The sequence below is a fragment of the Furipterus horrens genome, unplaced genomic scaffold (genome assembly GCF_987537825.1).
Source record: "Furipterus horrens unplaced genomic scaffold, mFurHor1.1.pri manual_scaffold_4, whole genome shotgun sequence".
Lineage (NCBI taxonomy): Eukaryota > Metazoa > Chordata > Mammalia > Chiroptera > Furipteridae > Furipterus > Furipterus horrens.
In genome coordinates this window covers 85,988,598-86,003,652 of record NW_028327174.1, presented here as the reverse complement: position 1 = coordinate 86,003,652, position 15,055 = coordinate 85,988,598, and the positions used below count along the sequence as shown (strand labels likewise).

The window sequence follows — 15,055 nt, the reverse complement described above, 5'->3', positions numbered from 1 at the left end:
AAAATAAGTTATACACTATTTTTTAGCCTCTGAATGTAGCTTTCATTATGTAGACTAGATACTATTGATGAAAATAACTTAGAAATTGTAAAGCGTTCACAAATATAAAATACACACATCTGAAAATGCTTTCAGTGCCATCCCTAGACTGTTTCTGTGGTGTCTTTATAATAATTGTTTGCATTAGAGGTTAAAGTTAGGATTCATGATTTGGGCTTTCCGGTTTGAGTATCCGTAAAGTCAGGTAAAAGACATTTATATGTAAACAGTGTGAATTTCTTTCATCAAATCCTCTTTGTACTTTTTTCATATCATTTCTGATATATGGCTGATAGATTTGAAATGGCCACCTTTTCTTGCAGCCTTTCCCACTCAGTCTCTCCTACTCTTCAGTGGGGTCAGCAGCAACTTGCTTTGACAGATAGCATGTGGTGGACGCCTGGCACCTTCCACTCTTGATGAGTGAAGAGGCCAGGGCAAGCCTGGGTGAGGAGGAGAGACCATGTGTATGACAGTTGGTGGGCAGCCAGCACCCCAGACTGCAAGAGGCCTGTGCCCCACACGTGGGCCCAGGCAAGACCATCAGAACTGCCCAGCTGAGCCCAACTCAAATGCTGACCCACAGAACAAGTTCATCTTCTTTCCACACACAGACTTCCCAGGATTTGGGGACAGCCATCCTGTTCCACTTCTATCATCTGCTCCCAACACCCCACACTCTGTTGTGATTTTTGCTCATCTGGCATGTTTCCCTGGTTTTCAGGCCTCATGTTGATCTGGCCACTCCTTCAGCTTACTGACTTCCTCTTTAAATTGTGTAGCACTAAAATTGAAGTGTTTAAATATGATTTGCACTTTTAACTGCTGTGTCTGTTCTTATTTTTCCTATCACTTGCTCATAACACACCCTGTGGCAGGAGCTTCCGCCTCAGTTCCTTCCCCATGAGGCAACATTTTCCTTATCCCTCAAGGTCTCCTTGACAGAGGTTCCCCATCTGAACTTGTTCCTGACTCTAAGTGCTCATAAGGTTCATGTGTCCAGCTCTCTGCACTGTGCGTTAGGCCAGTGTGCAGGATCTGACTCCTTAGCTGGGCTATGAACTCCTTGAAAGCAGTTACTTTATTTTTGTATCTTAACACTTCACATAGTACGTGGCACATGTCAAGTGCTCAATAAATGTTTAAGTTGGATAATTATCTAATACTCTGGGTATTAGAATATATTATCTTCTGGTCCACTTTTTCCCCGCAAGGCTATAGAGAGAGTCACATTCCTGTTTCAATCAAAATTTAAGATCATGTCCTTTGAATTTCTCTGTTTACCACCACAGCTCATCAAGAAAGAGAATATATTTCATTTGAAATTACTTTTTCAGCTATCAATGCTGCCTTTTAAAAAAATGCTATCAAGTCGTCCAAAATTTTTGACAGAGATGTTTGTTTGGTATGTCTAGATGTGTTTATTCCATTTCTCTTGTATTCACTTGGAGTAACTGCGAGATTGTGCACACCCCAATGTGTTTTACTACTATGGCACGTAAACAGTCTGGGTTGGTAACTTGACCTCATTTGTTATTATTATTAATTAAATATCAGTACTTTGCAGTTGTAAAGTGCCTTACCATTTGCAAAGTGTTTTCCCATATTTTACTTCATCTGAACCATGCTAGCAGCTCTGTTTAATCTGTGTTTTTCAGTTCAGAATATAGAAGTTTAGAGAGATAGGTCACACGATCAGAAGGGACAGTGGCAATACCTGAGAGATGTAGAATGCTCACTCACCACGTGGAGCCCCAGTGCCTCACATTCCATTCTTTCCTGATCAGAGGATTTTTCTTGATTGAGAAGAACAAAAAAGAGTTGAATAGCTTTGCTTCCTCTGCCTTTGTCATTCTTCAATCTTTTGTTCCTCCAATTTTTAAGCACTGTATTTTTTTTATTCTGAGCAGGCTTTGAATTTGTCTTGAAGTTATAATTAGGCTGGCAAGTGCCGCAGGGATAAAGGAAAGAAACACTGCATCAGGGGTTGCCCTAGATGCTTTCCTACATTATGAGATCGTTGTCATCACCAAGCATGACAGGTGACATTACCCTTGATTTTCACAAATAAGGAAATGGGTAACTTGTCACCTAGTATTATAGCCATATTCTCCCCCAAAATAATCTGAATAAGCATTTCAAGTGGAAACATCTTCTCTCTGAAGTTATTTTATGCAGAACTTGATATGCTTTAAAATTTTTTTTTTCTTTAACGGTGGGGGGAGTACTCCATGGTTTTTTTTTTTTTTTCCCCCTGTGATACTTTCATATTTAGAACAAGTGACAGAGGTTTCAGAAGACATGGGGCATGTTGGATCTACCTCTTTCCTTCTCCCACTGTATTTTCATGTGGTCTAGGTCACTGTTAAAATGTAAATATGGACTTTTTACCGAGATGAGGGCCTAGACAGACAGGTTGGGTTTCCCTCCACAACTAAGAAGGAATACAACTGCCTCAAAACTAGAGACAATCAGAAGTTGCAGAAAATCAAGCTGCATGTAAGTCCAACAAAAATATAAAGAAGAAATACTCATCTAGACAGGTAGGAAGGGGGGAGCCAGGGCGGAGAGGATGCGGTGTGCTGGTAGCAGCAGCGCAGGCTGCAGTGGCAGGCTGGCGGAAAATGCAGTTACATGTTTTAAAAAGTCAGGAGAGACACCTGGGGAGCGTTCCCAGCTCCTCACCAGAGCAGCAGCTCACAGTACCCGTGCAGTGGAAAATCAAGCCTTATTGCTTCTAACTGTGCAAACCAGTGGGGGCTGGGGTGGAGGAAGACATTGCAGGTCTCTCAGCAGAGTCTCATTGTTTAAAGGGCCCCCACGGTCCTAGAACGTCTGCAGACCCACCCACTCTGGGAACGATGGCCAGGGCAATAGCTAGAGAGGTGCTAGTCCCATATGGAAGTGGAAGAAGTGCCTGGAAAAGGGGTGAGTGCTGAACAAGTGGCATTGTTCCTTCTCAGACCCCGCCCCCACACATAGCATCACAATGTGGTGAAATGGGCCGCCCTATACTAACGAATCTCTAAGGCTCCGCCCATTACAAGATAACAGGAGCAACAGCTCTACTTAAGACACAGAGGCAAACAAACACAAGAGCCTGCCAAGATGAGGAGACAGAGAAGTATGGCCCAAAAGAGGAAACGGATTAAGGTTCCAGTGGGAGAACTAAGTGACTAACTAAACTAACTAAACACTGGTGATAAAGATGCTCACAGGCTTGACAGATATGCTTGAGTTGGCAAACACATAAGGGAAGAAGTGAAGGCTATGGTAAGTGAAACGAAGGAAAATCCACACAAAACCAATGGTGGAGGGAAGGAAACCGGGGTTCAAATAAATGACTTGGAACATAAAGGAGAAAAAAAAACAGTCAACCATTCACACAGAATGAGGAAACAAGAATTGAAAAAAATGAGGAGAGGCTTACGAACCTCTGGGACAACTTTAAACGTGCCAACATCCAAATCATAGGGGTGCCAGAAGGAGAAGAGGAAGAGCAAGAAATTGAAAGCCTATGTGAGAAAATAATGAAGGAAAACTTCCCAAATCTGGCGAAGGAAATAGACATACAAGTCCAGGAAGCACACAGTTCCAAACAAGCTAGATCCAAAGAGGACCACACTAAGACACATCAAAATTTAATGCCAAAGGTGAAAGATAAAGACAGAATCTTAAAACAGCAAGAGAAAAGCAGAGAGTTACCTACAAAGGGGTGCCTAAGAGATTATCAGCTGATTTCTCAAAAGAAACTGTGCAGGCAAGAAGGGACTAGCAAGAAGTATTCAACGTGATGAAAAGCAAGGACCTACAACCAAGACTATTCTATCCAGTAAAGCTATCATTTAGAATGGAAGGACAGATGAAGCACTTCCCAGACAAGTTAAAGCTAAAAGAGTTCATTTTCTTCAAGCCATTATTATATGAAATGTTAAAGGGACTTATTTAAGAAAAGGATCATAACTATGAACACTAAAATGACAACAAACTCACAAGTATCAACAACTGAATCTAAAAAATAAAAACAAAATCCAACCAAGCAAACCAGAATAGGAACAGAATCATAGGTATGAGGATCATTTGGAGGGTTATTAGCTGGGAGGGGGAAAGGGGAAGAAATGGGGAAATGGTGCAGGGATTAAGAAGCATAATTAGTTGGTACAAAATAGGGGGAAGTTAAGAATAATATAGGAAAAGGTGAAGCGAAAGAACTTATATGCATGATCCATGGACATGAACTAAGGTGGGGGGGGATTGCTGGAGGGAAGGCGGGTACTGGGCAGAGGGGAGCCTAGGGGAAAAAAGAATTGGGACTACTGTAACAACATAATCAAAAAAATATACTTAAAAAATGTAAATATGTTACCTAGTACTGTTATCTACATTTCATACCCAAGCAATAATTAGTTTGTGAGACGGCTCCTTAGTGATAACAGAGCCCCAGGAGATGGGACCCAGGACAGGTGAAAGTTTAACGGTGAGGAGAAGGGTGTTGAGGCATCCCAGAAGAATGGCAGCAAGGGCTGGAACCCATAAGGAAAGACTGTCATCACACCTTTAGCTTCTAGTTTCCTCTAAAGTTGGTCCTGGTGGCTGCAGAAGTCTGGCGGTGACCGGCACTTGTTAGTTCCAAGAGTTGGGCAATTTACAGTCAGTTGCCTCTCAGCCCACTCCTGCCTCCTAGTAAGGAGCGATACCTTTAGAGATATTAAGCATCTCTCTCTCTCTTTTTTACAGATTTTGTTTATTTATGTAGAGAGAGGGGAAGGTAGGGAGAAAGAGACGGAGAAAAACATTGATTGGTTGCCTTTCACACATGCCTCAACTGGGAACTAGGCCCACCACCCAAGCATGTGCCCTGACCGGGAATCAAACTAGCAACCTTTTGCTTTGCAGGATGATGCCCAATCAACTAAGCCACGCTGGCTAGGGCTAAACATCTCTCTTTGTAAATTGAATTCCATCAACTCGAAACTGGTGGTCTCATAATTATAAACTGCTAAATGTTGGAGACAGAAAGATGCTTTTCTATTACAACAATGCACAGTCATAAAACAATCTCGTTTCCTCACTTTCCAGACAATTGCAACATGACTTTCCCAGGGCCCTGATTTTCAGCACGGATGATTTTTTCTTCAGGGAAGATGGTGCCTATGAGTTCAATCCAGACTTCCTAGAGGAGGCTCATGAATGGAACCAGAAAAGAGGTAACAAACTCCTTTCCAAACTCCTGGAGAATCCTATTGTGAACCTAGATTATAGCTGATGCAGAATGAATAATTTTATTGAAGGAGTTTAATCAAAAGTTCTGCCATTTTTCCCCCTAAACAGAACGCCAAACCTCCCTAGATTCCAGGAAAAAGAAAATGATCGATAATGGGTCCTGAAATAGGTGGCATTAACGTTGTGTGATGAGGACATGCTGTAATAAAAAATGACAAGATATGGGTACGCTCACCCTTCTGTCTGACTGTTGCGTTTTGTTCACTGTTGTATAACATTGTGTTGCAGCAAGAAAAGCAATGAGGAATGGCATATCCCCCATAATTATTGATAATACCAACCTCCACGCCTGGGAAATGAAGCCCTATGCAGTCATGGTAGGAAGAAGTATCATTCTGAATTTTCAGTTATGGACATTTTGTGAAAAATTGAAACCTTTGTTTTCTCTTTTTCTGATCTTCTGCAATTCATACTTATTAACAGTTTTCTCAGAGATCCGTTAAAGACGTGTTATTTTTGTGTTCCTCTGCTGTTCAGTGGCTCAAATTTGCTGACATGCTAATATCACCTCAGGGTACAAGTTTTAAACAGCCCTTGGTCAGAATTTTTGATAAGCTTTTCTGTCTCTGTTGTTTTCCTAAGGGAAGGTCAGCGTGGAGCCTCCGCTGAAACTTGCAGAGCAGTTGTAGATTCTGTATTAGAGGACAGCCGTATTAGTGTTGCTGCATGAGAGTTCCAGGGCAACAGAAGTTTTTTCTTTAAAAACAGATGTAAGATTAACACTGTAACCATATCAAGATACTAGCATACAAATATAACCACTAAGCTCTGTATTGTCGGAGTCGAAAAAACAGTAAGATGAATACAACAATGTACACATTTCTCTTTAATTTTGAAATGTCTGATCTGTTTTCAGACATGGTTCATCTTTTATGCTAGTGAATTTTCATTCCCTTTGGGTGTAGGAAGGAGGAAGGATCCAGACACAGTCAGGGGCAGGAAAAAAGACAGCTGAGTATTGTGTTTTCCTCAAACAAATACCTCCCACAATGGGCTCATGGCAGTCTATTTGTAGGCCTCTTTTCACATTTTGGGGAAAATAGCTTTCATACAGGTGTGCTTTTCTCTAATTATATTCTCATTAGTTTCACTCAGGCCCAGAGGGTGGGACTTTGGTGAATGTAGGAGGAAATGAGCATCAACCTCGTGGTCACTTCAGTTCATGAACCAAGAGTCCACTTGGGAGAGAAGTGAACAGGGGGGACATGAAGAGTCAAGTTAATTAAGGCACAACTCAAAACCAAGTTAGGGGAAAACTGAGAGTGACTTAGGGAAGTCATGTCTATTTTTATTTTCTGGATATGTAGTTTTTTGAGCCACCCACAGCTATTAGGACAACCCAGAAATTAGATATTTTCCATATATGATGTTTGAATCCTTCCCTAATTAGAAGTGTTCATCTAGAGAATGAAGAGGTAATATTTTTACTTAGCTCTTTTTACTGAACTTTTATTATATAAAAAGTTCAGTTTGAGATAAAAACATTATAGTCAAATTTATGAATGCAATGGTATTTGGGTGTTTATATGAAAACTAACATTTTTCTAAACTCAAGGATATGGGCTCAGTGCACTGAACCGCATTGTACTGCACAGTAGGGAGAGCTACTTTTGGAGGGAAGAGCATGTCAGGGATGGGAGAATCACTTTTATTTCATAAGCTCTGCTCCTGTGGTACCACCATTTCCTAAAACAAGGCATGAGGAATAGGATGGGGCATTTAGTAGACATAAATCTGTGATAATCAAATAAGGGACTTTGAGAAGCCACTGAGTCCATGGCTCATTTCCATGGACAGGATGTTTTAAGCTAGTTCAGCTATTTTTTAAAATGTCCAAAACAAAGAACCTTTATAATTTTCCTACATAGTAGATAAAATGGACCAAAATTTATCATTGGGAACCGTAATATAATCTGAGAGTGAACCAACTGTATTTATTAAGATAAACTGATGCACTAGCTTACTAGTAAAACAAAAGGCATTTTAGAAAAGATGTGTAGTGAATGTTAAGTGCCAGTATGAACATTCCCATGCATATATACCGTGTGTTCAATGTTTTATGTACTTTTGAAAAATCAGGCACTTGAAAATAACTATGAAGTTATATTCCGAGAACCCGAGACTCGCTGGAAATTCAACGTGCAAGAGTTAGCCAGGTACTTCTTTGTTTTTCTAGCTCCTCATTATGTGTCCTGCTGTTTTCAGGTATTTCAGACTGAACAAAAGAACCTTTTCAGGCTGGAAATGGACATGGTAGTTTCAGGCCAGAAATGGTAATTCTTAGAAATTGATAACTTGGGAATTATTAATGTGAAGACTTTAGTTTTGGGTCAGTTTTCTGATATAATGCTAAATGCTAAATCTTGGCTTGGACTAGGTCCTTTAAAAGACTACATTTAATATTTGGCTAAAATGCTTCTTCATTAATGAATATTTAAAAGCACTTTCTTCTGCATGGGACTGCCCATGTCAGTGGTGTTTTTGCATTTAGACTAAATATCTAGATGTTAAACAGTCTGTGGTTCATTTGTGGTCCAGATGCTGCTTCTAATTTATAAAGCAATAAATGTCCATTAATACTAACTTGTTGATTGAATGCATGGGTTCTGATATTCATTTCCTGTTATTTGACAATGTCAATGATTTAAAGTAACCAGTGAGAATAGAATTTACATTTTAGGAATAAGGCTAGTTCATCTTATGGTTAAAAGGAGATTAATAGTGTTTCCAAAGTTTGAGAACTAGAACCACCTGAGCTGGATGTTAAATCCTAGCTCATGCCCCCCTTTCTGTAGTTGAAATCTCCAGGAATTAAGAGTCTGATCTATAACCCCAGGTGTTTCTCATGCCCACTAAATTTAAGATTGTTTAATGAGCATCTAGAAGTACCTAGAATTGACTGATGTGAATTGATTATAAATACACTCATATTCATGCTTGACAGGCAAATCTATAAAAAAAAGATCTCCCGTGTCTTTAATGTCTTGAAGCACAGAATTGAGATTTGCAGAAACAAAGCATTTATGAGGTGTTAGCTCTCTGCAAGCCTCATGGTGGTTGGGAGTGTGCAGGGCAGCATGAAGGAGTGGAGCCTGAAAGAGGACTGCATAACAAGATATTATGCTTTTGTCACAGTTAATCCTGAGAATAGAGCGCACATATTTGTGTAATAATACAGAACATGTAAAATACAAGTAACTCATTTTGATATATGACCTTAACTAAATGTTTTCATGTTTTTCCATGTAGAAGAAACATTCATGGAGTCCCAAGAGAAAAAATACACCGAATGAAGGAACGGTATGAACATGGTGTTACCTTTCACAGTGTGCTTCATGCAGAAAAACCAAGCAGAGTGAGCAGAAGCCAGGACAGGAGCAGCATGTTGCCCTCCAACGGGGCAGGACACTGGAATCCCTATGCAGAGTTTCCAAACCGGAGGGCTCCTGGGGGCTCCACACATGAGAGCACCTTTAACAGAAGGGGGGGTAGCCACCATGGGTATTAGAGGCCCATCCTACAGGCATTCCTAGTTTTCCTAAATAAGTTTTTACTTCAATTTTTGGTATTTAGTCTTTCAGTTTCAGTCAGATCCCTAATTCCAGTGTAAATCGTTGAACCTGAATGTTTTTGAGCAGAAGTCATCATATTCAACAGGCATTTGTTAAAGTGATCTTCTATGCATGGTCTGACGCTGGGAGTTCTGCAGGTTTGGTTAAACCAAGTGAGTCTCTAGGGAAATTAATTTGAAGCTGAAACCTGAGAACATATGCAAGATCATAATCAATTAGTAACACAGGTTCATAAATTAAAGTGTTTATAGTATATATAAGCAAGCTTCAGTACTATGTTCTCTGAAGTAATCTTTTTTTTTCTGGCAATTCATCTCCATCAGGAAACTTGGAAAGATGGGAGAAGTGAGAAGCAGGAAAAGTTTCAGTGTCATTGCTACTTTTTAAATCTATGTATCCAAAAATGTGAGATGTGTGGCTGTAATGATGATATTGATTTTCCTTTAAAATGAATATTCTGGAAAGTATACATCTAAGGGAATACTGTCCTTCAAAGTAGATACTTGGAGAAATTATTCCTTTATTCTAGTGACATATTGTTAAAAATGGTGAAGCCTTCTTAATAGCTATACAAGCTACTGAGGAAAATCGGTGTCATTAAAGTCACTACTTATAGTTTTGTGTTTTAACTACCACTTCATTGAACAGGATTAAACCTGAATAACTTTTGGCTGTTGTGCTAAGAGTACGAATAAAAGAAGCCTCCTTTATGAAACATCGATTTTTAATATTTAAGCAATTTTAAACATTTTCTTTATAAGTGTAATTAGTTGGCAGCTCCAGTGTTTGGAGTGCAAGGAATTAAGCATCCCAGGATATAGGTCATAGAGAGATATGTGAAAGTCATGCTCACTATCATATAAGCAGTCTTATGTTTTATGTGGTATTGACAGTGAAGTCCTACCACAACTCTGGAATGTCTCTCTACCAATACTGAATTTGTGAATCCAAATTAAATCTCAACAGGTTGGAATCAGATTAATTTGGTGTGAGACCCTGATGTTAAGACCATGTAGGATGTGTGCTTTATTTCTTGTTGGCCAACAGCTTCTTGCTAATGTTCTGTGAAGTATTAAGTGTCTTATACCATGGTGCTTTTATGGTTATTAAAAATTATATATGGTATTGCTTTATATGGATGTCATTGAATCTAAGCCTTTTTTGTTCAACAATAAAAAAAATTTACCTAAATCCCACAGAATTCTACCATATTGAGAACCAATTTTTCTATAACATAAATTTACCCATCTTCTTTAATAAATAGGCTATAAAAGACAAAATTAATCTAATTTTTACTTGCTTACATACTTTATCTGCATACTTTAGAAACACTATTTTACTTTGACATTCAATTATCTGACTTTATTGAAAGCTACTCAACATCTTGATGACTACCAGCAATGCATCTGTAATTCTTCATTAACATTTAAAAAATTGGTATCTCCTTTGAGTAACAAAGTGTGGCTGACGAAACTAAAATTTAGTGAATTTGAATAAATCTAAGGTATTATTATAGTCTTGCTAAATTCTGTGTCCAAACCTGACACACAGTATCCTCTAATAATCATGATAATCCACACAATCCTGCCGTCCAGACCTAGGTGATCCAGAATATCTTAGTCAATGTGGTGGCAGAATTCACTCAATCAGGAGGACCTGACTCATTTAGGATAGTGGAGGGGGGAGGAAGGTCAGAGAGCCCAAACTGGACTGACTTTCCTTTGATTCCAAAGAAGCCAAAAGGGTCAGAATTCAAGCCCTCCCAATTTATGTCTGGCTCTCTGTTTAGACATTTGGGCCACTGGGCAGAGCTTTTATAGAGTACAGAAGAATAGATTTCTGGTCTATTTCCCTCTTTTTTCCTATATGAAACCTAAAATACTTGGTATGAAACCATAAAAATAATTGGGTAAATGCCATCAACTTTATATATCTCAGCTAGAAGTGATGTATTTTTTTTTCCTCTCAACTCCCCGATTTATATAGCTTTTCAACCCCTCAACATTGACATGTTATTTCATGTGTTGGTGTCTGCACCATTCACAGAGTTGGTATGCTTTATATGCACATAGGCTGTCACTGAGGGCTGACCAGGTAACACAAACACTTTTACCACTATCGCTTATGCAGTGTACACTGTTGTCTTTGTAATCATTAAATTGTTACTTTTGGGGGGATAATACATAACTCCATTTCATGTTTTGCTCATATAGCTTAGCTCTATTATTTACAATTTATAAAAAGGAGGGTGTGCATTAAATCTGTCTCTTATGGGTCTACATGGTAATGAATAATGGAGAAGGTAACAACAGTTATGCTTTTCAAGGATAATAAAAATTATAGTATTATAATCTTTCTGTTCCTGAGACTCAAGTTTTATCCCCTGCTCTAGAATGGATCACTAGGAAAATGATTAGCACCTGAAGACCAAATTGTTTTATGAACAAAACTTAAATTGCATTAATAAGATGGGCAGAACACCAGTTAGACTAGTGGAATGGACTACTTGTTATATTAATGACTTTTGGAGGAGAGAAAATCATGGATCATAGCTACAGAAAGAAACAAACTGCTTCATAAAAGGATTTATCCTTGGCTTTGAAAAGTGTTTATAATGAGATTTGAAAACATATTATCCACTATGCTGTACATCTGAAACTAAAAGAATAATACTGAATGTAAACTGTATATCAAAAATGAAAATTAAAAAAATATATTAGATATGAGTTTAACATACTGAAAGACCTGATTTAAGAGCTTCTCTATGCTATTAGCTCATAGTTAGAACTGCTTTTTCTCTTTTCTATTAAATATAAGAAAGTAACAAATGGCGATATCATTCTGAATTGAACTGTTACCTTTTGCCACGAGGAGGGTATTTAAAGAAAACCATGGGTACAGGGAGCCCTAGTACTTCCTGAGATGGTGCTAAAACAAAGCAGGCATAATCAAGCTTATTTGAAAGACACATTTTCAGCAGATCCAGGAAGTGCAGATCATTCTAAGAAGCACCAACAAACAATAGGAGTCACAAAAATGGGGAGACAGAGAAACAATCCCCCATCGAAAGGAAAGGCAGAGTCCCCAGAAAGAGTGCTAAATGAAATAGAGGGGAGCCAACTATCAGATATGGAATTGAAAGCATGTATTATGGAGAAGCTCAATGAGCTCAGCGGAAACTACAAAGAACTCCAGAAAAACTACAGTGAACTCCAGAAGAACTATAAGGAACTTACTGAGAATTATACCAGCATCAAAAAGGACATGGAAGCTATCAATAAGAGCCAGGAGGAAATGAAGAATACGATCTCTGAATTGAAGAACACAGTAGAAGGAATTAAAAACAGGCTAGAGGAAGCAGAAAATCGGATCAGCGAGCTGGAGGACAATGTAGACAAAAACTCACAGACAGTGCAACAAAATGAAAAAAGGCTGAACAAAACTGAAGAGGCTCTAAGACAGCTGCAGGACAACATGAAACGTAATAATATCCGTATCATAGGAATTCCAGAAGGAGAAGAAGAAGAGCAAGGGATAGAAAACCTCTTTGAAAAACTAATGACAGAAAACTTCCCTAACATGAAGAGAGAAAGAATCATGCAAGTCCAGGAAGCACAGAGGGTCCCAATGAAGATGAACCCCAACAGGCCCACTTCAAGACACATCATAATTAAAATGCCAACATTCAAAGATAAAGAGAGAATCCTAAAAGCGGCAAGAGAGAAACAACTAATAACATACAAGGGAGCTCCAATAAGGCTATCATCAGATTTCTCAGCAGAAACACTACAAGCCAGAAGGGAATGGCAAAATATATTCCAAGCAATGAAAAACAAAGGCCTACAACCAAGAATACTCTACCCAGCAAGGCTCTCATTCAAAATGGAAGGTGAAATAAGGAGTTTCCAAGACAAAAGAAGGTTAAAAGAATACATCTCCACCAAACCAGTATTGCAAGAGTTGCTAAAGGGTCTGCTTTAAGAAGATGAAGAAATAGAGAGAGACAGAGAGGAACACGAGTACAAAGGGGGAAAATGACAATGAATAAGTACTGAAAGAAAGAGGGAACTTCTACCATTTGCAACAACATGACTGGAACTAGAGAGAATTATGCTTAGCAAAATAAGCCAGGCAACAAAAGAAAATTACCTTATGCTATCACCTGTTATAGGAAACTAATGAACAACACAAACAAATGAGCAAATTTGAACCAGAGGTATGTAAACGAGGAATAAACTAACAGTAACAAAGGGGGAGATGGGAGGGAGAGAAGTGGTAAGAAGGGGAAGGGTCTAGTCAAAGAACATGTATAAATGATCCATGGACATGGACAGCTGGGTGGGGACTGAATGTGGGAGAAGGGAGGGACAGGGTGCAGAGAAGCAAGAGGGGGAAAAAAGTGAGACAACTGTAATGGAAAAACAAACAGGAAAATTTTTAGTGGGGGGAAAAAATAAAAATATAAAGAATAGAAATGCAAGTTCAGTGAATATTAGAAGGACAAGGATTTTCCTTCACACTGTATATATTTTCTCCCTATCTGATACCTCCAGAATTTGGCATTCTAAATAAGTAAGTAATGACCTAAGTTTCTTTGCATAAAACTAATGAGACCAGTTGTTAATAACGATTTTTTGACTAAGACTTTGACTGGAATGTCATGCCTAAAGGAGACATGCTTGGGCTTTGGTTGTTACCAAAAAGCCCTGAGCAACTGGGACTGATTTTCAAAGGTAATAAAAGTCCACGAGATAAAAGGCCTGGCACCTTGGATGAATGCACGGTCCATGGCAATCTTTCCAGGGAAGGAACGAGGTTGTTTTCCTGAAAGACGGCTAGAAGGGACCTTAAGGCACAATGGAAATCCAGGAGGACCTGGAAAAGACAGGTGTTTACAGGCAAGGCTGAATGCCAGGTATGTGGCTCAGCTTCTGTGCCCTGAAGGGCAGACTGAAGGTCACCCTAAATGTTCCTTGCGTAAGTTCCAGCAAAGCAGAACTAAAGATCATAAGTGATCATTTGCTGCTCTTATTGTGTTTATGCAAATGAACAGGATAAATTAAAAATGAACTTACTGCAGTCCTTTTAATGACAAGGAGGGTAATCATAGGGAGAAAAATCAAGATTCAAGGAAGATCACAATGCCCAGTGGTAGACTATAAAGTAGTGCAGCTAACCGTCTTTAAAGTTTCTTTTCATTTAAAATTTGTTTTCATTTGAAAGTTAAACTATGTCTGTGGCATTATCAAAGATGTTTAACTTACAGGTAAGAAGAATGTCAAATGCCTTGCAACTGGATGTCTTTCCGATAAGACAGTCCTACAGATCTATAAACTTGTGTGTGGGTTATGTTACATAAATTAACATGTGTTTTCTGTTTTCAAAGGGCATAAGCCTATGATCTCATTACCTGAGTGATTGTCTGTACGTATAGGCCTCACTTAATCCTGTCTGCATTGCTGCCTCCTGAGACTCTATGGTTTGGCTGAACTAAGTGGCTGGGTTGGTGAAGAACGGGGTGGTCTGTGGGCTTCATTTTAAAACTGGTTTCTCTTTTCTATCCTAATGGCTTGGACAGAAAGAGCCCAGAGGCCTGAGAGGGGGGAAACCTAAAATATTTCCCTCAGTCCAAACTAAGTATAATGGGCAAAAGGGTTTTGGGCAGGTGAGATGTACCTGGCATACCTTCCTCTAAAGAAGCCCTTCTTTTCCCTAATGTGGGACATTGAAAAATTAATACCTGTCTTTTGTCATCTAGTGGTTACGGATTGAAAGATGTCCTTTAACCCTGTTGCCCCCAGAATACAACAAGGATGCCAGCCTGTTAAACCAAGCATGCCATTGTCCAGAGACAGTCAACCAACCTGGAGTCTGCATGATCCTTCCCCTTGTGGGAAGGCCACCCTCCCCTCCACATCCCCACTCTTATTAGGGATTTCTTGACCCAAGGGTAGGTAGGACGACGACCATGTCCAGCTTGAAGCAACTAGAGGAGCTCGAGACCTTCGTCCATTGTCCTTTATAAGATTGTAAAGGGTCTTAAGTCTGAGAGGGAGGGATTGTTATTTTTTATTGTTAAAATATTTAACTAATCAATTATTTTTTTAAAAAAGAAGAATAATATATGAAAGGGTGAGCCATGGGCATGGACTTGGGGAGGG

At 39.2% G+C, this 15,055-nt stretch overlaps 1 protein-coding gene across 2 annotated transcripts in view; it reads left to right on the top strand.

Moving 5' to 3' along the window:
- Nucleotides 1–9,196, top strand: part of N4BP2L1 (NEDD4 binding protein 2 like 1) — a 35,987-nt gene extending 26,791 nt beyond the window's left edge. For both annotated transcript variants that reach the window (XM_090273705.1, XM_090273706.1), the window contains exons 2-5: nucleotides 5,119–5,246; nucleotides 5,551–5,639; nucleotides 7,402–7,478; nucleotides 8,572–9,196. In XM_090273705.1, the coding sequence (XP_090129831.1) occupies nucleotides 5,119–5,246; nucleotides 5,551–5,639; nucleotides 7,402–7,478; nucleotides 8,572–8,830 (553 nt within the window). In that variant the 3' untranslated portion in view covers nucleotides 8,831–9,196. The remainder of the gene's footprint in view (nucleotides 1–5,118; nucleotides 5,247–5,550; nucleotides 5,640–7,401; nucleotides 7,479–8,571) is intronic.
- The last annotated feature ends 5,859 nt before the right edge of the window (nucleotides 9,197–15,055 follow it).